This window comes from Epargyreus clarus, unplaced genomic scaffold, assembly GCF_041222505.1.
Source record: "Epargyreus clarus isolate Ecla_fem2 unplaced genomic scaffold, WU_Ecla_fem_2.2 ptg000003l, whole genome shotgun sequence".
In the NCBI taxonomy this organism is placed as follows: domain Eukaryota; kingdom Metazoa; phylum Arthropoda; class Insecta; order Lepidoptera; family Hesperiidae; genus Epargyreus; species Epargyreus clarus.
The window spans coordinates 2,658,410-2,684,169 of record NW_027332211.1 but is presented as its reverse complement, the minus strand read 5'-3'; the positions used below and the strand labels follow the sequence as shown (position 1 = coordinate 2,684,169).

Genomic DNA, 25,760 nt, shown 5'->3' with positions numbered 1-25,760 from the left:
CTGAAAACATAAAATTTACTATTAAAACGTTAACATTATTTAATATCAAATACAATAAACCAACAGTTATATAAAAAGATAAAACAACCACAGTATATAATTTACAAATACTAAAAATATACGAATAAAAAAACGTAAAAATGCATGAATTGTTCCAAATTTAAATAACTATTCATCCAATTCTTCTACTGCTTCTGGACTCTTAGCAGATTCTGTTTCAGATACGGACTCCGGAATATCTTCTTCTGAACTTACAATTTCTTCTACCTCCGGAGCTTTCTCTTCTACGATATCTTCTACAATATCCATGAGATGTATTATTTTGTCTTCGACATGTGGAGCTTCTAAAGTCTCTGGTGAATTAGCAATAGAAGATTTGTTAGAAGTAACAACTCGATTCGTCTCTGTTTCTTCGTCCTTCTCTTCTTTGGTGTAATTCTCTCTGAAAAAAATATCGTATTTATTACATGTATCCATATTATTTTTTCTAGATTATTAGTTATGCAATAAGAAAAATAGTCAAAAATAATTAAATAAAAATAAAATCAAAAAATACAAACCGTGTTAAAAAAAACTCACTAAAAATAAAATGATTTTGTTTTCAATTTTAATGTTAAGTAAGTAATTGGCAACGCAGCACAAAACAAAACAAAATTAAAATTTAAAGTCTTAAAAAAGAAGAATATTTATTAAAAAAAGCAAAATACCGATTTGAGCACACATATTAGATATGTGACAAATTGAACACATTTGTAGAATACTCCCTAATAATATTTATATCAATATTTATAGGACAATCTTTAACAATTAAACTATGCATCAACATCCAGACATCATCATGCGCCGTTAAAAATATCAAACGTTGATGAAAAACGATGAAATGAAAGCAGATGAACTTCTAAGCACGTAAATATTTTTATAAAAATATCTTGTTTACGGTGGAAAAATGTAGACGTAAATTCGCATGATGCCAAGTGGTTCCGACGTTGGCTGGCTGGTAAATAGTGTTGCCGAAAAATCAATAGATACGATCGATAGTTTTCATCCATAAAAAGTTATATAATCGATAGATGAACGATTGTATTAATAACGTTGATAGCTCAAGCAGTGCAAATAGTATTGGTAAGCGACAATGCTATAGGTTGTGTCGATAGTATCGATCGTTTGATCGATCGATGGATATTGTTGCGTTTTCTTTAACAGTCGATAGTCTATCGATAACCTATCGATAATGCAATATCGAGCGGCCACACCACTGATAAATTGAAGGCGTGGAGAAAACCGCGTCGCCCTAGCAACGACCATCAGCTGATTTGTAACATACGATTTTTGGAAAACATCCAGCGTAGGAATTTTAATAGCTTCGTTTTGGGTTGTTTCTTGTTATGTGTTCGTGTTTAGATGCAGTTACCTTTAAATTTACTACCTGTGTCTTTGAAGCTTATATTGATGGTGAAAACAATAGTTATATTATAATTTATTTATAGAATCTAATAGTTGTTTTAAATTATTCAAAATTAATCAATCCAGGGTGATACCGTCTCGGGAAGAATTTTTTTTGTATCAAAATCTTAACAACGTCCGCTCTATGTATATTTAATGTCATTCGTACTGTATTCGTACAGAATAAAGTAAGCGCAGTAAGTAAGTATGTGAAGTCTGCCAAATACGCATTTGGTCAGCGCGGTGGACTATGACTAAATCCTTCTCAGTCTGACAGGAGACCCGGGCCCAGCAGTGAGATAGTAATGGGTTGACGACGACGTACTCTACGTATGTACATATTGAACGAGACGTTATTAACTTGTTAAAAATATTTGCATCGTTACACACGAAACGCTTAAATCATACAATAGCAATAAACGGTTGTTCAATGGAATGATTTATGCGGTTCGGTACTCGAGAATGGGCGTCATCTCCGTTTCCTGTGCTGAGACCGGTTAGATCCAGAAGATTAACCTAACTGCACCTAGGTTACCTAGTACCTAGGTTTATTTATTACATAGAATGTTAATGTATTTCGTAGTCTGAATTCAGCGGAGTTCTGTCGTCATTTCCGGTTGAACGTTGTTGCATGTTGGTCACAAGAAGTGTAAATGACGAGGTAAATGAATAACGTGAGTACTTTTTTGGCAATTTTTCGATTATTTGATGTGATTTCGTGAGATTTGTCTCGACCTCCTCTTTTTACTTAATCGAGCGTGATTTTTTTCATAGAGGATCTTGTGCTTAAACCATACATGTCGATTTTACCATTTATGTTTTCTAGAAATGTTTGCCTGCCACAGATCAGAATTTATCAATTTTTGCCTACTACAAATTTTAAAGGAGATGTTTCAAAATGTATGGGCTCCCGGCCACCTTTTGTACACTATACTATAAACTAAGAAAACATGCAAATAACAATTCGTAGGGGTTCATTTTCTTCAAATCATGTTCGTTTAATTGTTTAAAAACAATAATTTACACTTCAACTTGCAACACAACAGAAAAAACATCATGGCGTTAGTGATTACCGTAATAATGTCATCTGTCATTCTATTTTAACTTACTATATACATTATATACTTTTTAATATATTTTTAACGCAAATGGGCGTAGATATATAAATATTGTATTGTATGTATTGAGAAACAATGCCTATATTTGATAAACATTAATTATTTACTTTCACAAAACAAACATACCAAAATATGTATGTACTTCTATACCATTTTATTTTAGTTAATACATTTAAGTGTGTAAATAAAATAACTTTAAGTACACATTTAGATAATATTTTATTTATTCTTCTCTTAGATACATTATTTATTCATTTTCAATATCTTCCCTTATCAATATTTTCACCCAATCATGTAGCAGGTTCTGTAATATCCTGTGACGAACTCAGCCCAAACATCAAACAAGTCATAATGTCAGCGCAGCTACCTACGAGTACGGTTAGTTGCCCAGCGATGCAGTTGCAATAATAACTGATTATTTTGTCATCCCAAGAATGTCCTTGTCTTGCTATTGTAATTATCTAAAAAAAGAGAAATGTAAAAATATTAGCTACTCGAGTTTAAAATTATTAACAATTATTTCACGATTAATACAACTAACTGATGTATATTTTACCTGATGATATTGAATCCTTGTCAACACAATCCATAGCGATCACACGAAAATTACAAGAGTCCATAAAACATAAGCTGGGTAAACAAGTAAGGTAGAATCAGTCCAAAATCGTAAGCAGCACAGAGCAGAAACATATTCAGGATTGAAATGGAATCTTCTCATCAGTACATATTTATTCAGGTACACATAGATTCCCTGACCGACTTCGACAGTTTTGAAAACTTGACATTGACAGTATTCCGCCATATTTAATATTTCAATGAGGAATGCTTGTTTTAAATATTTTTAAACAGGAATACTTTAGGTTATCAAAATATATATGTATTTTTCTTCAATTATACAAATTATTCGTGTTTTTTAGATATAGTGTACATGAGATGGCCGAAAATGAAACATCTCCTTTCGATCTTTAGTATGCAAAAATTGGGTAGTTTCGATTATTAATAATGAACTGTAATGAATATAATTGAATCTAAGTATTACACTTTTTAGCAAAGAAAAGAGAAGTAAGTTCAATAAAGTTAAATATGCAAAGACTACTTCCACTGAACACTGTAATCTTTAAGACAAGTATTTTTAAAGAATTCGTTTATTTTGGGTTCTAGATTTAGGAGCACCTATTACGGGTACTCTAAAGTTCTGAAAAACCAAGTTATGTAACAACTCAAAGTGGTACATGCAACAAAAAAGTCACAGAAATATTTGTATTCAGATTTATTGCTACTATTTGGGTACTAGGGAATCAAGCGTATCTAGTTAGCCCATCTCCGCTTCCTGTGACGTGGGCAGGCACATGGATAGACCAGTTTGATCCAGATAGCATTTCCCGTCTGTCTAGATTGGCGGTTTCTTGTGCCTCTAGCGCTGGGCGGTGGGATGCAAATTCTTCTAACTAAACATGGATTGTAACATGTCTGTTTGTTTTTTTTTAATAATAATAATAATATAGGAATAGCAGAGGAGCATACAGTCCACCTGATGGTAAGTCGCTTTTGCTGCCCATGGACATCTGTAATCAACCCCAGATAGAATTCCTACTTGAGCTCAGTCATAGATGCGCCACTACCCTTGAGGACTAAGCTGGACCGCTTCGGAAAAGTATGTCTCCCTTACCACACCCTTCAAACCAGAACACAGCAGCGTTTAAAACTGCTGTTATGGGGCAGAAATAGGTGTGACGGTGGTGCCGCCGGAGTCGAACCACAAAGGGTTCTACTTCCACCACCTTTGTTTGTTCATTTGTGACTTTATTTCTACTTAGATGTTTTGGAGTGTATACTTATAATGGCTTAGTTTGTGTTATGGTTTCAGAGTCTAAGTACTTTAGCTTGTTAAATATACAATTTTATATTTATTAATCTGCCGTTCGCTAACATTGTTTAAAACTCAGTAGATGTGTAGTTCCCGTAGGAACTATTAAAATGTTACTGCTAGGTTTTAATTAAAACGCTTGCTTGTACTGTAAAGCGATTACACTTAGAACAGTTTTTGTAGATAGTGTCGAAGTGGTTCCAATGTTGGCAATGGCAGTATCTCTGTCCATTGAAGGCGAGAAAAAGTTCAGCCTGGTGTTAGGCTGCTGATTTGAAACGTACGAGTTTTAGAATTCATTCAAAAAATAACTTTTTAATTTTGTTTAGGGTTGTACCATTCAACGTAACGATATTTGTTGGAGAAACCTTATCAAATACATTGAAAAGGTCAGACTGACGGGGAAACGAAGGTTTTAATTGTATACACTATCAACAAAAGACAGAGAACAAAACGCGTTAAGTAAGGTTAGTATAGTACATGCTAACGTACATAATAGACCGTCTCCTCACTAGATGGTCCATTAAACAGCTTAGGGCTAAACAAAGATGCATTAAACGCATATCCTGCTGTTCTGGTGTTCTCTAGGGCCGCACGTTGGATTGTCGTATAGAATTGAATTATTTAATTGTATAGAATTGAATTTTTGATTGATTGATTGAATTGATTGAATAATGGATGCAGACATTGTAAGAACTACGAGTGCTTACTTTTTCAGAAGATGCACTTTGTCCAGTAGTATTTCTAATTCTCAGAAGTCTTAAATACATTTGATAAATTCCTATCCTATCCTACCTTTTCCTGCCCACACCCATGCATTCCACTTGATGGTGAATGACCACAGCCGTCCATGGATATCGATTGACAAACATTTACAAAATACATAGTTCAATAAAAAGCGATTATTTATGATAGAGTGCAAAAAAGCATACGCATTTCTAGTTAATATGAAACATAATGATTAATGACAAACTCTTCTATTTTGTTTGTTTGGTTGTAACGTTGCCAGCGTTTCTCAACCCTGGACCGCGTCCGCCGGCGTCGCCGGACGCGGTCCCAGATTGGAATCGATTTCACACACGGCCTACGCACCGGGACCGGGGGCGACATGCTCCTATTTATGCCTTAGAGAGTGGTAAGCGATGCTGTGTTCTGGTTTGAAGAGTGGTTAGGGAGAGACGCTTATAAAAGGCGTTCAAACTTAGCCCTCAGTTAATATTAGTAACGTATCTGTGGTCGACTTCAGGTAGAAGTCGACTCCTATTTGGGGCTGATTGCAGATGTTCATGGGTTGCAATATTTTTGCATCCATCTTCTCAAGTCAAGAGTTTAAATGTTTTATGTTTTAAATTTGTAGCATCTGTGACCGATCTCAGGTAAAAACACAATCCCATGTGGGATTGATTAAAGATGTTCTGGCCTGGAAATATTTTCGCATGAAGTCATGAAGAGCTCCAGAATTTTGACTTGAACACCAAAGGATGTTTAAAAATGCCTTTATTACTCGTAACAGTCGTAACAATTTGTAAGAACAGTAGGTACTCGTATAATATCTATATCTAGATGCTAGCCGACAGACAAATAGTAGATAATGATAATAGCTGCTGGCAACCCATCTATGAATCTTAAATGATTCGCAGTAGTCTACATTGACGACCTTGAAAGGGCATCGAAAGTAATACACATACACACTTAATACAATGTGCCAAAACAATGCGCTAAATATATCGTCTTTAAATATTTAGTAGGTAAATAAAATAATTATTTCTATTGAACATTATGTCAGTACGAACACAAATATTGTATTCCTACTTAATAGTACGAGTACGTCTTAAGTAAACTTTTTCAAACAGGAGAGCTCTCGGAAAAAGTTATAAGTTTAACAAAATGTTATCGTAATGTCATAGTACAATCGACTGCGGTAATGTTTTTCTGTCTAATTCATTTTAAGCTTCGATTTCATAAACGCAATATTTTCGTCATGAATGCGATAAGTACTTCCTACCTATATATGTGTGGCGGTTCGTTTAGACCGTCACTCTACTGTTAATTTTACTGTACTACTTTACAGATATTTATAAATGTTTATTGTACAACTAATTATTTAAGTTAGAATATTATTGTGTCATTAATTATATTATCTAGTTAATTTATAATATTCATGTGTATTTCTGTATCTATGGTAAGTCTCCATTTCTTTGCCACTGTCTATGGCAACACAGAGGCGTCCATGTTTTTTTACACACTTCGCACAACAGCCCGTTCGAGTAAACGTTAAGATTTAAAAAGCGACTTTTATTCGCGTAACCCGAAGATTAACACGCCCGCAATTTATACACCAAATATGTGTGATATACTTTACTTTAGCGGTCACGGTTACGGCGGGGCAGGGGGTGCTAAGAATCTCCGTACAGGACGCCCCACGACCAGGTGGACTGATGACCTGAAGCGGACGCCGGGTAATCGCTGGATCCAGACTGCTCAATACCGGTCGGAGAGGCGCAGATTAGGGAAGGCCTATGTCCAGCAGTGGACTATTAAAGGTTGATGGATGGATGATACTTAACTTTTGTCTAAAATATTCAAAGTGTGATTTTTCAGTCGACTTTTAAGTGTTAAAAATAGTGACAGCTAAAGAAATAGATTTTATTTTATCGGAATGTAAAATAATGTTTACAAAGCTCGTTCATTTGATTCGGAAATGAACCGTATTTTCTTAGTTACCTTTGATTCAAATCGTTTTGTATATAATTTAATTCTATTAAGACTGGTCAGGAATGCAATGTGCGCTAATAATAATATATCTACGTCTATCTTGTTTATATTTGAATGTTGCGATCTCTAGTTATATCGTTGAGTTTGTTATTTGATCGTGAAATTACAAAGAGATTTTTGTGTTAGAATAGAATTAACTACTTTTCCAGTGTTACGTTTATTACATACTGTATTTTTTTCCGAAGGGCCGTAAGGGCCAGCGAAGCTTAGTTTTTTTAGAACTTCTAAATCTGATGCATAATAGTATTTTGAACTTACCTCATTTAGCGCTAAGTGTATCGAATTATCATTAGAAATATGAACGGTACGAATACGGAACGGGCTGCTTGGTTATAAAGTTTGAGCTTCGCTGGATGACCTAACGTCATTGATATAAATTAATTAAATGCATTTTAAAATTTCATTAAAAATTAAATTTTAGACTTATTAAATTTTAGATCTTGAAATTGGTCTTATTTTTGCACAAATTGTTTTAAAAAAATACTTAAGATACTTAAAGCTACAAAAAATGTAGTTTTACTCGCACTACATTTTTGGCGCCCTGCAAACGATTTCAAATCTATGGTATTCGCATTCGATAGGCGTCTTTCATTATAATATTCTCTTAAAAACCAAACAAATGTTTTCAAAAACGAAATAAGAACCAGACAGTGCATGAAATAATAAAGTTTTGAACCTGGCACTGAAAATGTCTCCACGTCGGCGAGCGATGGCTAAGTGCCAACTGTTTGCGCGGTTTAGATGTTCAGACGGCACCTAGTGTCTTCTTATAAACATAGAACATGTTGTACTTTGTATTTTTAGGGTTCCGTACCCAAACGGTAAAAAACGGAACCCTATTATAAAGACTTCGCTATCGGTCCGTCTGTCCGTCTGTCACAGGACTCTATCTCTGAAATCGTAATAGCTAGACACTTGAAATTTTTACAGAAGATGCATAACGGTGGCCGCTATAACAACAAATACTAAAAAAGTATACAAAAAGGGTTCCCCATACAACAATCAATATTTTTTCAACTAACTTTTGAACTATAGACAGTTCAATTATTTACAATGTGTGTACTTCACTGGCTGCTATAATAATAAATACTAGAAATTGAAAAAAAAGACCATTTTGGCTATACGGAACCGTCCGGGTGCAGGCTTGACTTGCACTTGGCCAATTATTTTTTTATTGAACTATGGTGCTTCAGCGTCTATTAAAGGAACCGATGAATAAAATATTTCTATTAGCACATTGTATGTACAATTGGCTCCGTTTTCCAATTAATCTTATTCGCTAATGTAATATTTATTAGTATGTACATTGTACATATACTAAAATGTAATGTGCGATATATTATCTATTACTGATAGATTAAATTATTGGGGTGTTATATTATTAAAAGGTTTTATTATTAATATAATTATCCCAGTTGTAAAAGCTCTTACGTGAGACTGAAGGATCTCTTATGGTGCGGCTATCGTGATATCCAGGTACCTATTACCGACTTGTGGAAACACTGTTTGCGTTTATGTGATCTGATTTCAATACGAAGCTAAGGGATAATGACTTGGAATGTAAGTGGTAATCACTTGAGTGATTTAATTAGGGGGCCCTTTTCCCTGAGATACAATTCAACCAATGTAATGTGGAATAGAGAGGAGGTCTTGAACCTGGCACTGAAACTGATACACACAACAAACAAATACCCTGATTAATGTAATTACACAAGATATACTAGTTTTGAAAAATGTCAATGTGAGTTTAGGGAACTTTTGCCAGGGATGAGGGAACTGTTACGTGGGCAAAAATTGTTAAAACCAACTCTCATTCAATAGGCACTCCTTAATATATGCAGGCATAATTGCATGCATAATTGTGCTATCCGAAATATTTGTAAACAACTTTACAAAAACGACAAAGCATTTAGTGATGACGAACTTTTGAGAAACCCTTGCAACCTCGCCATCGCCCTCTAATGAGCCAAGTTACCCACTAAACATGATGACGTGTGAACCGAAGCACCCACGCGGGACACCCAGTTGCGTATAGAACTGATGCACCATGTCACTGGCGTGTCCGCGGGGTTGTCGTCCGCGACAGATGCGCGCGCGCACAAATACCACACCCCCGCGGCTAGTACTCGTATGCAGAGAACTATCGGATAAACCCGAAACTTCGTCGTATTTGTTGATATAGCGGCCACTGTTATAATAGGGTACTGTTTACGCTTTGGGTACGGAATCCTAAAACGGCAAAGGATTTTGTGACAACTATTATTTTAGAAACTCAATAATTCATCATTCTTTATTTGCATAGAATAAGGTTAACAAAGGTCTTGTCGCTACAAATTTTCTCTCATTCTGCCGGGTCGGCGTGCAAATTTTGTACAATTAGAAACAATTAAACATTATGATGACACCCAGTTGCCCACAAGATTGGTGCACGGTGTCACTGACGTCTGCGCGGGGTGTCGCCCGGACAGATGCGCGCGCGCACCCAAACACCACACCCCCGCGGCCCTCTACAACACTATTATATCAACTAGTGCTCCCCCGCATGTAAAGTGAATCTAAACTGCTACTATAATTAGTATATTTTATCTTTGATTAATTTCTTTAATATATTAAATATTATTATAATTATTAGTGGATACTTTTTTGCATAAATTAAGATTAGAATTTTCTGATAACGATCATAGATAAGCGACTGAGTTACAATGCGGTGCTTTGTCCGATATCTGAGATAATCAACCAATCAAAAATGTCGTTACATGGCCATTCATCCCACACTTCTTAAGTTATTACATGGAAAATAAAAGATTAGCGCAGGAAGTGTATTCAGTTGTCGTATTACAGTGATCATCATCGGTATGTAGTAAACGGGGGTCATGCCCTTATGGCACGTCTTCGTCGTGTTTTCTGGTACTTCATTAGTAAAAAAAATAGATCCTATGTGATTAAATCAAGTATACACAAATATACATTTGTTTTACGAAAACAAGCTATCGCTAATGCAACGTAACGTCCCGATATTCATTTCCACATCAACAAAGCTATTAAAAGTTACTTTAGAGCTTCGTTGAAAAGCTCTTACAATGTGCTTTTACAGCCATAGAGCTTAATTTAACCGAACAGTGCAGCGACGAGAGCGTAAATAGTTTTACTGGGGGCTACGAGATAGATTTAGATCTATGTTGGGAGCGGACTCCGATCTGAGTTCGGTGAGTGGCCATTTATGGAGATACTAGTGGTGCCCGCGGCTTCGCCCGCATTTTAAAGATATAATATGACATACATAAAACAGAAAATTCGTACCTTCATTGGAATGACAGTGGTGCTATCTGTCGGTCTTACCAACTCCCAAACCTTCGTGGGCTCTTGGACAACAACTTTGCAAGAGATCATCACTTGATCAAATGCATAGTTTCCGATTTTATAAAATGTATATAGACAAATATTCATTTTTATATAAATAGATAGATGATCGACTAACATGGATAAGTAAAGTAACTGTAGGTAAATTATGAAAAAATCGAATTTCGATCTTGTGGGTTGAAAGATCGATTCACTGAATCGATCCATTACTGGAGATCGATTAAAATAATCGATTTTTTTTATTCAAAATAGAATCAAAAAATCATCATCATGATTCAGATCGCCATCCCATCCGTAGTTCCCGTGGTATTTTCGGGATAAAAACTATCCTATGTCCTTTCTCGGGTCTCAGACTATCTTTCTACAAAATTCTATTCAAATCGGTTCAGTGGTTTAGCCATGAAGAAGAGACAGACAGACAGAGTTACTTCCACATTTATAATATTAGTAAAGATTAGTAAGGAAGTAAGGATTTGCTGACGGATTTGCTGACATAATTTGTTTGATCCTGATAACCTTTTTTTTTCGCTATCCTCGAAAAAGATCGAAGATAGAATCGATTCTTAGGGCCTCGATATTTTTGTGAATCGATTTATTGCACTTCGATTCAAAAATCGACCTTTTTCGGAAAGAATCGCCACTCCTAATATAATCCCAATGAATCTATATAAACAAATATAATGTTGCAACCGTCTCCGATTGCAAGAATTGATATTTTTAAACTCATGGTTATTTAGAGTATGCCAAAAGACCCACAAACGTAGGTAGGATCCATTACTGGAGCCCGATTAAAAAAATCGACTTTTTTGGTCAAAAAGATCGATTCTCTGATCTAAGATCGCTATCTGGGATAAAAACTATCCTATATCCATTCTAGGGTCTCAGACTATCTTTGTACAAAATTTCATTAAAATCGGTTCAGTGGTTTAGGCGTGAAGAAGAGACATACAGACAGACAGAGTTACTTTCGCATTTATAATATTAGTAAGGATATCGATTAAAATAATCGACTTTTTGGTCCAAAAGATCGATTCTCCGATTAATCGATCTTAGATCGCCATCCCTAGTTCCCGTGGGATTTCCGGGATAAAAACTATCCTATGTCCGTTCTCGGGTCTCAGACTATCTTTGTACAAAATTTCATTAAAATCGGTTCAGTGGTTTAGGCGTGAAGAAAAGACAACCAGACAGACAGACAGACAGAGTTACTTTCGGATTTATAATATTAGTAAGGATCGGAGGACTGAGTCTTAGAATAGTTAATTGCAGACGTTGCAGCAGAGTTGCAAGTCTATTGAAGACAAATATGTATGTCATTATGCGGGTATTCAGAGTATTGTATCAGCATTACCATAGATGAGTACAAAACATTTTTAGAACTTTTCTTTTTAGATTTTCTGCCAACATGTGAACTGAGAAGAAAATAATTTTCGGAAATTACGGTCAATATTAGGTACAATGTTATGTTAGTCTGGAGACGCCTAATCTTTCTATTACGTACCGGTCATAACTTGGGTTTAAGCTGGATCGAGCCAGACTCAATGTTCTGACCTTTATCAAAATATTTTAATTTAACCCAGGAGTATAATTTTGAATTTCATGTCATTTTTTCTGTTATCACAATACTGATCGTTGTGACCAATAATTAAAGCAATTCAGACGCTAAGAATTATTCTTAATTTGAGGATCACTTCGTAACCGAAATCTACAGAAGAAGAAAGATTGATATAGCATAAGAGTATCGCATACAGATACACACATACACAAACACACAGCACGTACGAACGCACGCACGCACGCACACAAACATATACACACAAATCCTCCACCATGGTAACAGAATAGCAATTGTGGCCTTGCCATCACACCACACGCACACATTATATCGTTATTGTCAAACCAAACACAATGTCCAATTCAACACCGGTGGACTTTGCATCGAGCGCCGCTGACGCACGCCGCACATTAATCAAGCGACAGAGCCCCTGGCGGTGCCGCGTCACGCCGTCTGCCCGTTCCCACGGGTGGCCTTCGATGCCCCCCTTCAATAATGAAATACACAATTGCCGTTTGTGGTACAGTATGTTTGTCATGGTAACGAAGGTGGAAAACTGGCATACTGTTGCCTTGAAAGTATATGGCCATCCCCTGAAAATTAGGAGGGTTTAGGCCAGAATCCGATACACCAACAACACCTATGGCTTAATACGGCTTTACACATCTTTGAAAACCTTATGGAAAATTCTTAGGCAGGCATACTGAGACAGGTTTGATAGTTTTTAAAAAGAAAATGTTCCGGGCATGTCAAGTCTCTTACATTGATTTTGGCCAGCATGGAGTTTTCGCAGCGGTTTAGCTAAAGTCTATTAAATTGATATAAGCCACCGTGGTGGACTGTGGTTTCAACTCCTAATTTGAAAGGAGACCCGTGCCCAACCATGTGACAATAATGGATTGACGACGCACTACTACATAATAAATTAATATTTTTATTACAGTTCATCTTCCTCGGAAAATCATAAAATTTACAACAACTATTTATACCCCATTGTGTTCATCAAGCGTGAAATTTGTTGTCATTGGATTTCAAGTTCTAAGACCTAGATTAATTTATGTATGTATTTTTATCTTCAAATATATTTTGCTTAGTTAGCCCAACAATGAATGTGAGATTCAGTAATCTAACCATTCATAATTATAAAAAAAGATACTCGGTTAATTAATAGACTGCATCTTTTGATCAGTATCAGATAAGCTTATAGTTGTGGTCTTTGTTTATAATCTATTTGAGTAGGTAAGTGAAGTGGGCGCGTCAGCAGTAACCAATCGTTACGGTAGAAATCAAGGACTTAATTGAAATGCTTTTCATACTTCAAACAAGAACTCCATCGCCTGACACCTGCTGATTCAACGAAGATTGGTGTTGAATCAGCAGGTGTGAAGACTTGAAACAAACCAAAGCTTTTAACACGCACCACTTTCATGATTTAGGGATTTTATCACATAACTCATATTCTACCGAACGACAGTTTAAATCAGTTAAACTATACAGACAAGAATAACAAGATCAAATGATAAACAACTGCTAAAGCAAGCGTGCCAAGCTGAACACGTTGCTAAATTGAGCAAGATCATTAATTTGGGCAATTATCCATTGGGGCAAAGCGAATTTATCAATTTAGCACAATAATGACAATCTACAGGCTATATGTTAAATCTTTTGGAGTTAAAAAGATATTTTGCTAAATCAAATTGAAGAACATTTTAAAACTTTAACTTTAACTTTATGATTATAAGTTATAAGTAAACTAACTATTAAGACGGTTTCTTAACGGAACAATTACGGAATAAGTTACGATGCCACTCTTCGCTGCTGAGAAAAAATCTTCAAAATAATTTGGCTTCATCAACGTTCAAAGTTCGAGCATTAAAATTGCAGCTTAGGTAGAAAAAGTAAGCGCGACGAAATTCATCCTCCTCATAAATATTCAGAATCTAAAAATTGCTTGCAGTGAGAAACCTTTCCCTATCATGTTTCGTTTTGCATATCAAAGAAGAGTCAACATCACCTCACATCATACATACTTCCCAATGAAATGATAGTATAGTCACTATACCTGAGCTTCTCAACATTTCGACAAGGCTTTAGCCTTGCTTTAGCAGAAAGTCATTTTGAAATGGCCAATAACAACAAAAGCGAAAAACTGTAGAAAAACGTCACCAGGATTCTTGCACATTTTCGAGTTTTTCAAAGTTTGAGATGGGGTACAAAGTATATCGACCCGCACACGATTCGTGGTAGATAAGGGCTAAAATTTTCTTTTGGATCGGATACTCCTGTGCCGCCGGACCTACCTACAGTCGTTGTCTCATATCACAACTCAAAAATCATCATACGTTTGTCTACCCGGCGAGGATTCCAATCTGTAACCTGTTCTACTTTTCAAACCGGACACATGGGTTGACAATGATTAAATCTTCCGGAATCAAGATCAAGGTTACAAACAATTGTACCATTCAACAACATTTATGTACATGAAACAAATTGGCCGTAATATTCCGCAGTATAGTACATGGTCACAATTTGGTGAGTCATACAGTTAACTCCACCGTCATGTGACGCACTGGGTCACAATGGTCACGTCACGTGTATCTGTATAACTAGTGTTACATAACTGGTTGTCATAGACTTAGCTGAGCACTTAATCATGTCTTTTTATAATATAGGAGGAGCAGACGAGTATGCAGTCTACCTGATGGTAAGTGGTTATTGCCGTCCATACACATATGCAATCAACTCCTAGATACGATTCTAAGATTCCTACCGAAGATCGGCCACAGATGCGCCGCTATTCCCGAGAACTAAGCTGGAATAGCTCGGAAAAGTATGTGACCCTTACCATACCCTTCAAACGAGAACACAGCAGCGCTTAACACTGCTGTTATGAGGCAGAAATAAGTAAATACTTGATTCTGTTTAGAGATCAAGTATTGACAAACATTTGCGATGTATAACTTTGTATAATTGCGACAAATAGCGCTACGAGCACATTGCTACGAAACAAGGTAAGTCTACGGGATTTTCAATATTGTAAAAGTTTTATTTAAATGCAGTTATTGCACTAGGTTTATGTTAATTGTTTTATTTGGTCCACATTAATTTTATTATCCGTTAAACTTCCTTAATTCCGTTAATATTTAATGACTTCCTTATTAATTTGATCATAAATATCTATACTATGTATCAAATTTTACATTACTTTATTTATATATTTCAATAACCATAGAAAGAGCATTTCATAGCACAGAGGTAAGTAAATAAGTGACTCCTGATTTTATATTTATCCGTTCATTCATGGCGAGGTGTTTATGTAGGTATTTTAGCGTTTTTGAAGATTTCATTGAACTAAAAAGTTAATTTATTTTAGTGTTTGCGTGATTAGGCAAGCAATGGACAAGAAAAGCATTATAGGTACGTAGGAATATATCATAATCCAAATAGACACTTGACGCATATAACATGCCTATAACAATTTCCTTATTTATAATGTTGGGTTTTCGGAATTTCGATTGTTTATTCCGTTTAAATCTGCGGCTTCTAATAAAATCGACTAATAGGTAGTTAGAGGCAAAATCATCAATGAATTGACTCACACATACTTTACAACTTCCTCTGTGGGACGAACAGAAAATTTTACGAAACGGCCCACTCGTAAATTTCGGTACGATAAACATTCCAACGAGTTGTAGTCTACACTTTCCAATAATAACATATATCCACTATTGACAAGATAAAGTCTAATCAACATTCATATATTTAGATCTTGTAGCTAGAGCTATATTAATTGATCACCCATTGACATCTGACACGGAGGCTGGCGAGCGCCAATTAAAAATTTGATTAATTTTCCGTTTAGGTTGGTCAATAAAGTGATTAAGAAGAACGTGAGCATATTGTAATATGTACTTTAATTTAAACCCTTTTGTCTATTACCAATTTTGTGTCGCACTACTGAGCACAGTCTCTACTCTCCTGGATTGGACACATACTGTGAAAGTTTGCATACCACGTTTCAAAATCGAGGAAGGTAAAAGTTAGTTGGTAAATCGGATGCGCTGTTTTCAAATCACCCATACGGCCTCTGACAAAGTTAACTAAGCTAACGTAACGAATGCTCTTCAATGGTATGAACCGAAACCGTTGGCTTTAGTCACCAATGATGACTTATGCCTACTTACTCAAAGCCGAATTCGGAGGTTTTTTTTTACTGTTGGGCCTCATTCTTGTGGAGGACCCGGGGCAGTAGTCACGCGTAGTTTGCTCTGCCCCAAATTCAGCCCTGTATCTACCTCCCGACCACGCCCGACATTAGTCAACGTTGTAGATCATTAAGGATCTACCCAAGCCGCGGGGCCATGAGCGTTCGGTAACAATTATTACCGTAGTTAAACATCTGACTCACGCGCATTCTTACTGTAGCCGTAGCTTCCGGTGGCAGTCTGACGGCAAACGGCCTACATTAACATTACATTAAGGATAAGACGAGCTTACTGGTGACTTTCTGATAAGGACTGAGTAAGTAAGCTCCCAATCACCTAATAAATGTTTGTTTTAATTCAGAGTACATTGTACAGTCAGAAAATTAAATTTAGATTTTAAGAAAAGTGCAATTTAGTCAGCATCAAAAGCATCCTATTATTGAAGCTAATCAGGTAAGTAAGGAAGCAAGAAAGAACTGAGAAGAAGCAAGGAAGAGGTGTTTTGACATGCTAATCTTCGAAAGTTCTTTTTCAATTAAATTCTTTGCATGTTTTGTTCAAACCTTGAAAAATACTTTTGGGCCATTACTATTTATTATGTATGGTGTGTATTAGATCACCTTCATATACTTCTGATAGATTTATATTGTCGTCAACATCTATTTTTTGCGCTAGGACGGTACCTGCCCATGCCAATGAGTTTACTAATAAATATAGCAATACCGGAAAGATCTTAAATGACGTTGTGATTGTAATAATCATAATAGTACAATACGTTATTTTATTTCCTTTCAATACCATTACTTTCTATGTACGCTGTATTAAACTTCCATTCATAGATGATAACAAAATAATAAATACTGCCAAGTCTATAGCGCGTGACTTCTGATTCACCGATGATATCGAATTCCAGAGATCAATTACCATTGACTCTTACCAAATAAAGAGACCGGTTGTTTTTTTACCTATCTCTTTGGTACATAATAGTCGCTTTATATTACTGATCAATGAAAGTGTAACGACCTTATTTTATTTGTAGCGTCAATTCTTCGTCGCGAGAAAGGCGTCGATTGAAAATTGTTATATTACTTAGTATACTTATTTGCAAATTTTACGCTAGGTGGCCAGGAAATATAAAAGCGAGTAAAAGTTACAATGAAACAATGATAATTTGATTGAATCGTGCATAAACCAAAGGAAAATGCAGGCATTTTGAATTAATCGTTGTTGAACCAAGTCATATTTCGTACTGTATGTTTAATAAGTTTTAAACATTTAAAGGAGTTTTTATATTTACTACATACCAGAAAATATAACGAACTCTATGACACATGTGTTAGAAACAAAATCATATTATATTCAGACAAACACGGTTACAAATACAAATTCGATTTCATAACATAAAACAATCACAGACGATTAATGAAGATCATTTAGAAGTTAATGCGGACTTACAAACAAACAAGCTAATAATTAAACAAGCAATCCAGGAAACAAACGAACAAACAAGAATTGCCAGTTCATGTAAGCGAATTCGAGAGTAAAACCTATAGTATACGATAAAAAAAACACGTTGATTCGTCTAGCACTGCACTGGGCGCTGGTCCAAATAGTCAAAATAATTAACAAAGATTACTTTCTGCTTCACGCTTTGTCTCATTAACAGATGCATATGTTATCTTGTAGCGTGTTTATTGGACATTAGCTCTTTTGTAATTAATTTACATATCAGCGGAGTTTAATAGATTAAATCTTATAATTAGGTTACTTTCAATTAGTAAATCTAATCAATTTTAAGCAAATTGATTTTTAATCTAATTAGTCGTACTAGTCTTTATGATATTAATTCCATGTTATTAGTCAGTTATTTGAAAACCAATTTCTCCTTGTTAGTATGAAATTTGACGTTACTTTTATTGAAAAAAGAATTTGGTAAAAAGGGAACAAATTGATGTTCCCTTGTCAATTTTTTTTTCTTGACTTGGTCGATAATTCATTGTATTACAAGTTTGAATATTAACATAGACTATTAACTATCAACATCATCACGGTTTGGTTGCCAATTGCCATATTATACGAGTAAGATACTCCGGGACTAGTATATGAGGGAATGTCAAACCAAAAATGAAGCAGATACACTAATAAGAGCATCAATATCTCTATGACTTTTGATAGAACATCAATTCTATCCACGGTATACAGAGAAAAACATTACGGTTATACAGAGAAGACATCAGCATCACTACGTGTTTAAAGTATTGGTAAATTCGACGTTACGTTTCATCGTCGACGTAAAACAAAGAAACGTCGAATGCTCGAGAGATCTTAACCTTAGATCCGCGACCTTACACTACATAATAATCTAATTGTCGTCCGATTTGGCAAATTGATTATCTCCGTCTAATTATAGAGTCGCCACAAAGTTGCTTCGGATGTCATAAGCGCTCAAATTGTGTGATCGAGGTCAGTTATAAATCTGTTGGAGTGCCCGGAATGCGATCCGAGCTTCACCACTGTAAACATTAATGTTTCCACGATCCAATCCGGCACGCAATTTCATGACCAATTCACTACTGAATCCGGCACAATATTTGATGGTCAAATTATTAACGGATCTTGTTTTTCTTTGATATAGACGAATCATATTTTAAAGGTGGTAGAACTATTCGTAATTTCATTGTATGAACACCACCATTTAGGATGCTCTTCAGCCATAAAAGAGAGAAACACAACAACAGAACATGTATGCCTGACCTTGAGAGTTGATTATAGATGTCTATCGACGCCAGTAAGCATTTTCGGTGTTTTTCACAGGTCTGCCCAATTAGGAAAGGGATACAGGCATTCTTTCACACAAGGGATTCTTTCACAATCTACCTTTATTAAAAAACTGAGCAACTTGTAATTGAAATTATTTGAAGAAACTTGAATATGTCCTTAATATAAAAAAAAACATTTTGATAAGAGATGCCTCCTGTTTATAAAAGGGACGGAGCTAAAAAATATATCAAAACAATAAGAGTACCTCGGAAAAGTATGTCTCCCTTACCACACCCTTCAAACCAAACGCAGCAGCGCCTAACACTGCTGTTATGAGGCAGAAAGAGGCGTGGCGGTGGTGCCGCCGGAGTCGAACCACAAAGGGTTCTACCACCTTCTAAGTTACGTATACGATCCGATATCAATGATACAGATATTTGTTAAAATATATCAAAACGTAATAAAAGTAGAATGGAAATGCGCAAAGCTATAAAACGGAGAGGCAAGGCTTGGCAGAGAGAGATGTTGTCGTTCGATCTCCGTGTCTAGATGCCGCCGGCTATTGTTAGTTGGAGAGGTGAAACTGAAACTAGAGAATCGGTTTCACGTATTCAGTTTGATGTATACGATCCGATGTCAATGTTACAGATATTTGTTAAGAAACAATGTTAATAAGAGCCACTGATTTTAATTAGGGCAACTGGTCGCAGTTTTATTCGGATCAGCTGAAGTATGGTTAGAGTAATCTTGATATTACTATTTAATAATGTCACCAAAGAAGTAATATCGTTGTCGTCTTCAAGTCCATACTGTTCCACAAGTCTCCTCCCAGAATGAAAGAAGTTTTGGGCAAAGTTAGACGAGCGGTTCAAGTGCGGGTTAAAGGCAAGGTAGATTTCACAAATGTTAAGTTTTTTAAGTACTCTCGCGTGAAGACTTTCTTATGATTTCTAAGAAAGTGATACTAATTAAATTGTCCGATATAATAATACATGAAATAATTAAATTAAGAGTTCTGTAAAAACATGTCTTCAGCTGCCCTTTTCGCTCTGAGAGGAAACCCGTGCCCAGCGTACCGGCAGTATGACAAGAAGAGGTCTATGTTGATAGGTACTATCATCCATCCTTGTGTATCTAACACTAATAAAAGTGCTAATGTCGGGTTTTCCATGGAAACAGTTAACCGCTCTTTTTTCACTATCAAACCAAACGTAACTGATTTGCGTTTTCATAAAAACATGGAGACTATAACCGTGTGATGCAGCGGAGCAAGAAATTACACAATAATGAGTTACGGGCCATTGTCGCGGCGCAAATCCCCCGTGAAGGCGATTAGCTGGATTACACTGAATTATTCAGTGTTACTGAAAATTATGCTGCGTTACTCATCTGAATAAATCTCATCAGAATTCTGTCAGCTTATTACTATACATAACTGACTAACTGACAACATTAACTTGACATTGCACACTATTTTTATAGTAGAATGTAAGAACATATAAAATATTTGTCACCATTTACCATTACTACATTCTGGCAGTAAATAATTTTCATTTCATTTCATTTCATTAAGTTAGTAGAAATTTATGCCAGTAAATAGATACGTACGGTTTGAGATGGTAGCTGCGTTATTAGTTAATAATTGAAACGTAGTTATTGTTACAAGCTCAAAACAGATAACAGTGGCATTGGAACTATTTGGAGAGACCTAGGAGACTCCGCAGTGGATGTCGAAGAGTTATAAAAGATAAAGAAGTCGTCGTAACACTTTAGCCTATTGCATGCTTTCATTTAGATTATTCTGTTACGGATTTTTTTAAAGTTTACAATGTTAAGTACATTCACTTGAAGGCAAGGTAATTTAGACCAAAATCATGATCAAGTGCGGACTCATAAGCATTTATATTTCCTTGTGCTTTTTTTTATAATATAGGAGTAGCAGACGAGCATGCAGTCCACCTGATGGTAAGTGGCTACTGCCGCCCATGGACATCTGTAATGAACCACAGATAGAATTAGATATTCCTATCTGAGGTCAGCCACAGATGCGCTGCTACCCTTGAGAACTAAACTGGAACGCCTCGGAAAAGTATGTCTCCCTTACCACACCCTTTAAACCAGAACACAGCAGCGCTTAACACTGCTGTTATTAGACAGAGATAGGTGTGGCGGTGGTGCCGCCGGAGTCGAACCACAAATGGTACTATACCACCTTCGCTTTAAAAGCAAGCGATAATAAAATTGATTCCTTAAACTCAATTTGTAAAATGCGACGTCTCGTAGGTTAATTTGATACATCGAAGCAGTAACTAACTGACGCTTTGAAATGCAATAACCGTAATAGAATTATCACGACGAACTAACGAGAAATTACGTCGCCCGTTCGTATGCGGAAGGTCGTTGGGAGCTATCGAGCGCTTGGGGGTCCCAGTTACGTAACACGTTATACGTAAACATAACCAAACAGCCTTTTTCATACTAGCGACGTATGAAAATTTGAGTATATTTACTAACAACAATTAACAAATAACATTTATACAATATACGTGGGTACACATAGAATTTTAAGAGCGCTTAAACTTAAAACTTTATTGGGAGTGACAGACTTAATTTTGATCTCAAAAATATGTAGACTCATCAATCTCATCATAATCATATTTCAATTGAAAGTACAGGCTCATTTCATTGCTGTTATAAGGCATCTATCATTAATCTATTGCTGTCCCAATGTTGCAGATTTTTAACACGAGAATGCCTGGACAAGATAATGTTGAGAATGCCTGGAATTCGAACCTCTGTAAGCTAGAGTCGTCAGAAAATCAGACTATCGCTCATATACCAAGCTGAGGCATTCATACATATATTATAGCGTGCACCCACTACCAACTACTTTTATATACTGTACTATACTGTGATATAGATACTCTCAAAATTTGAACGCAATAAGCCAATAAACATCTATTCTAAGTAAGCTTTGCATTATGAAACAGTTTGAAATAAAAAAGTAGTAAAAAAATGAGGTAAGCATGGCATTATGAAAAAGTTCGACATAAAAAGTAGTTAGAAAAATGCCAACATGAAACATTTGAAAAACTAGGTAATACAGCGTAGGCGGAGGGGGTGTGAGGTCCCCCCGCAACCCTGGGGAGCTGTCCCTGGGGGGTGGGCTTACGTAATAACGAACACAGCTGTGACCTACATCGCGACTAAGGCCTTTCATTTACAAGAGCTGGAGATTGTGAACAAATGTCAATAAATAATAAAACTTTTGATTAAAATGTTGAAGGTTTTCTACTTCTGCTCATAACAATGGTGTATAATGCTGTGTTCGAGTAAGTGATAATTCATTTTTAATACGTACCTAATTCCTATACCTAGCCTACAAGGTAGGTTTACCCGAATTAAACTAAAGACTATTAACTTCGTATGCTTAAATCTAAGTCTTCACGTGCCAAAATTCGTACATACGCACATTCTCACAAAACATTAGGTACTTTATTTGTAGGGGTATATACATTCTACAGGTAAAGTGCTATACACATGCGTATGAGAACACGACAGCGGCTGTGAAGAGATCTTAAGCCTGAGAGCTTCAAGACTTGACTTACGGAGGTCGAGGTCACCGTGTGAGATGTGACCTTCTATCACACTTCTAACTACAGTATTGTAAACATATAAGGTTGTACACGAGTTTATATTGTAGACAATGTCATGCTTTAGAACATAATATATTACTTGCTTTCATTATATAAATTCATGATAGCCAAGTATGAGTGAGAAATGCTTACATCGTTATCCAAATAAATATATTGAGTGCCGTCTTCAAAAATATGTACTAAACCAACATTTATTTGAATTATTTTTTATTTTGTAGTGACATGGATTGTAGTGACGTCGGTTTTTTTTTCTTATTTTTTTTTAATTTTGTGAATTCACCTGGAGAGTATCTAAACTATCTAACATAAATATTTGATGGATATACATTATATCCATGGCCGACCGCTAGTGGGCTGAAAGCTTCTTTTAACGACTTATCAGTACAAAAAATGCACTAAGTAGTTGCTGTTCAACTACAACGAATCAATTGTAAAACAGACAATCATAACGGTTGATAGGAACCGACCTTACAGCTCCCTAAGTAGTACCTTATCGATCAGTAAGGCTAATAGCTATCTACCTGAATATTTAATGAGCGAGGGTCGTGCCAGTATTGCTTCGTGTTCCAAGAATCGGTGGAATCCGACGTAACACGCGACTTCCGCTCACAAAACGTAGTAGAATCGTAAAGGTATTCTCAATCTACAAATTGCGTGCCAAAGGTATTCACGAATACTTTAGATAGGTAGGTACGTGGTTGTATAATAGGTACGCCAAAAACTTTGGTTGTTGGATTAAATATGTTCTTATCAAGTGAGAGTCTCTGTTGTGGAACACAGGTAGACTTATACCTACATAGGTCTAAGGTCAAAGGTTCGGATCCCCTTCCCTCTTTGCCTAAGCAAGAAAACAAATTCTTCAATGAGGAGGTTATTTTTTTGCCGACCTATTCCGGACCTCTTTTTAGCATAAAAAAACAGAAAATTTAATAGGAGGACCTTTTATTTCGAAGGTTTTGGACTCTCCCCTCCCCCTCTCCTTACCAAAGCTACGCCTATGAGCACTACATGGATAACTGCAACCAACTCCATATAGAATCCTCCTTACTAGTGTTCGCCAAATAACATTTATAAACGTCCTGTAAATCCGAAAATCATTGTCTACGTAGCGCAGTAGTAACTAAGTAACCTAGAGAATTTTGCAAATCAAATTTCACAGAAATATTTCCATCACGCTATTGGTAACGTAGTTACATAACTCGTGTAATTTATAAACATACTTATTTTATTTGATACTGTTTAGAAGATCTTGTCTTTAGTTTTTATCTTTGACTTTTAGAAATAATATTATTATTTTTTTCTTGTTTTATATTATTAGTTAATAAAATGAACACCGCGAAAGACTTGACGTTTGATTTCAATATTTAAAAAAAATCCTAACAACTTCATAAAATAGTTGAGTACAAAACTTGGTAATGTAGGAACACTAGCTAACACAATGTTAGACCCAGTTCTTTTATGGTAACTAATTAACATTCAAGTTATAATTATAAGTACTCACATGTAATAGTTATATGCGATGGCAAGGTACCACAGTGTGAAGATGATTATTCCTTCTGCCATAGTTGTAGTGTTTTGTAGTAGGTACCTAGAAAATATAACAAGTGTATTATGGGTTCCAGTTTCCAAGAGTGTTTGTACAAGTCAATAGTGCGTTCTTTTTAGTTACAATTATACGTCATTTATACACTTAAAGCGTATAAAATGGTTCCAAATACATCTTTATCGAAAATACATCCAAATATTATTATACAAAAGTGTTATAGTGATTTTACGCTTATTCGTTTCTGCTATTATAAATCTCGAAAGCGCCTTAAATGCGAGAAATAAATAATTCGATAAAATATTAGAAACAAAATGTTATACATGACGGTACTCTCTTAGAAGAGTCCTTAGGGACTAAGTTGGAAAACTTCGTGTACATTATGGTTTAATTCCAAGAGAGTAGTACCTGCCCTATAAATTGACACACAGTAGATCTTTTGTTTTAATTGTAAGGGCGAAATAGTTCAAATAGTTGTGGCGTCATCTCAGTATCCCTTAACATTTATTGGCCACTTTTATTATTATCAACCCATTATCACCATTACACTTTACGACTATACTGAGAACATGATTGTACTTCCAAATTTAATAAAACCCTAAAAGTATTCAGACGTTTTTCTTTACTTTTTCCGAAACCAACAAATACCTCTTCTAAGGTTTCTCGGCAATTTCACGTGAACTTGACACGCGAGACGTTTCAAGGGCGAGAGCTAACGAAGCCTTTGAGTTAAGTAGAGCACGAAAATTGGACGCCTGAATAGCGTGCACGAGGCGACGTGAGGCTTTTCATTTTGAATGACCTACACTGCCTACCCTCAAGTTACGTAACATGCGTGTAGCTACACAGTAGCGAGGTAATACACGCGAAGATATTGTTTTTAGAATGTTTAAGCCCAAGAATGTAATTTTATATTTTTACTTAGGTAATTTATATTCTTTAGTTACGTAACAGGTGTAGAACTAAGCTAAGCAATTGCACGCAAATAATTAAATCCTAGAAATTAAAACCTAAGTCTAAGGATGTATATTTCTTTATAACTAATAGTGTAATAATACCCAAATAATAATAGGCAACCATGTATTACGATAGATTATTCGCCTATCAATTTCGTATAAGCAGCGAATTCAAATTCCACCTGTTTGGCCTCCTCTTAACATATTTATACCCCCAGGGATATTTGTAATCCCTTATGATAATATAGGAGTGGTCCTAGCTGAGGTTATCCACAAAATATGTGTTGTGGTTTGAAGAATTAGTAGGAACGTGTCTTATTAAGGGCTAATCTCTGCTTAACCCAAACATATTTACGTAAATGTATTATTTTTTATTAAACTCTTTGTCCTGACCACACTTTTCAAAATGGAATGTACAGAAGAAAATTAACATAACAAGATAATTAAGTGATGTAACATACCCTTGCCCTTATATCAAGTTATTTTAACGAAGAAACAGGTTAATTTGAATGCCATTTTTGT

The 25,760-nt window shown here is 35.7% G+C and overlaps 1 protein-coding gene across 1 annotated transcript; it reads right to left on the bottom strand.

The window, feature by feature from the left end:
* Window positions 1–24,359, bottom strand: LOC140748704 (uncharacterized). Its single transcript, XM_073081557.1, has 2 exons — window positions 24,241–24,359; window positions 1–442 (listed from the first exon to the last, which is right to left on the bottom strand). Exons 1-2 carry the CDS (start codon window positions 24,300–24,302, stop codon window positions 169–171), a joined length of 336 nt encoding a protein of 111 aa, XP_072937658.1. The 5' UTR covers window positions 24,303–24,359; the 3' UTR covers window positions 1–168.
* Window positions 24,360–25,760: the final 1,401 nt, after the last annotated feature.

Excerpts from the sequence above, each read along its gene's own strand:
- LOC140748704 (XM_073081557.1), bottom strand. The coding sequence starts at position 24,302 with ATGGCAGAAGGAATAATCATCTTCACACTGTGGTACCTTGCCATCGCA. Across the intron at positions 443-24,240 it reads ATCGCATATAACTATTACAT|AGAGAATTACACCAAAGAAG; the intron begins GTGAGTACTTAT and ends TATTTTTTTCAG.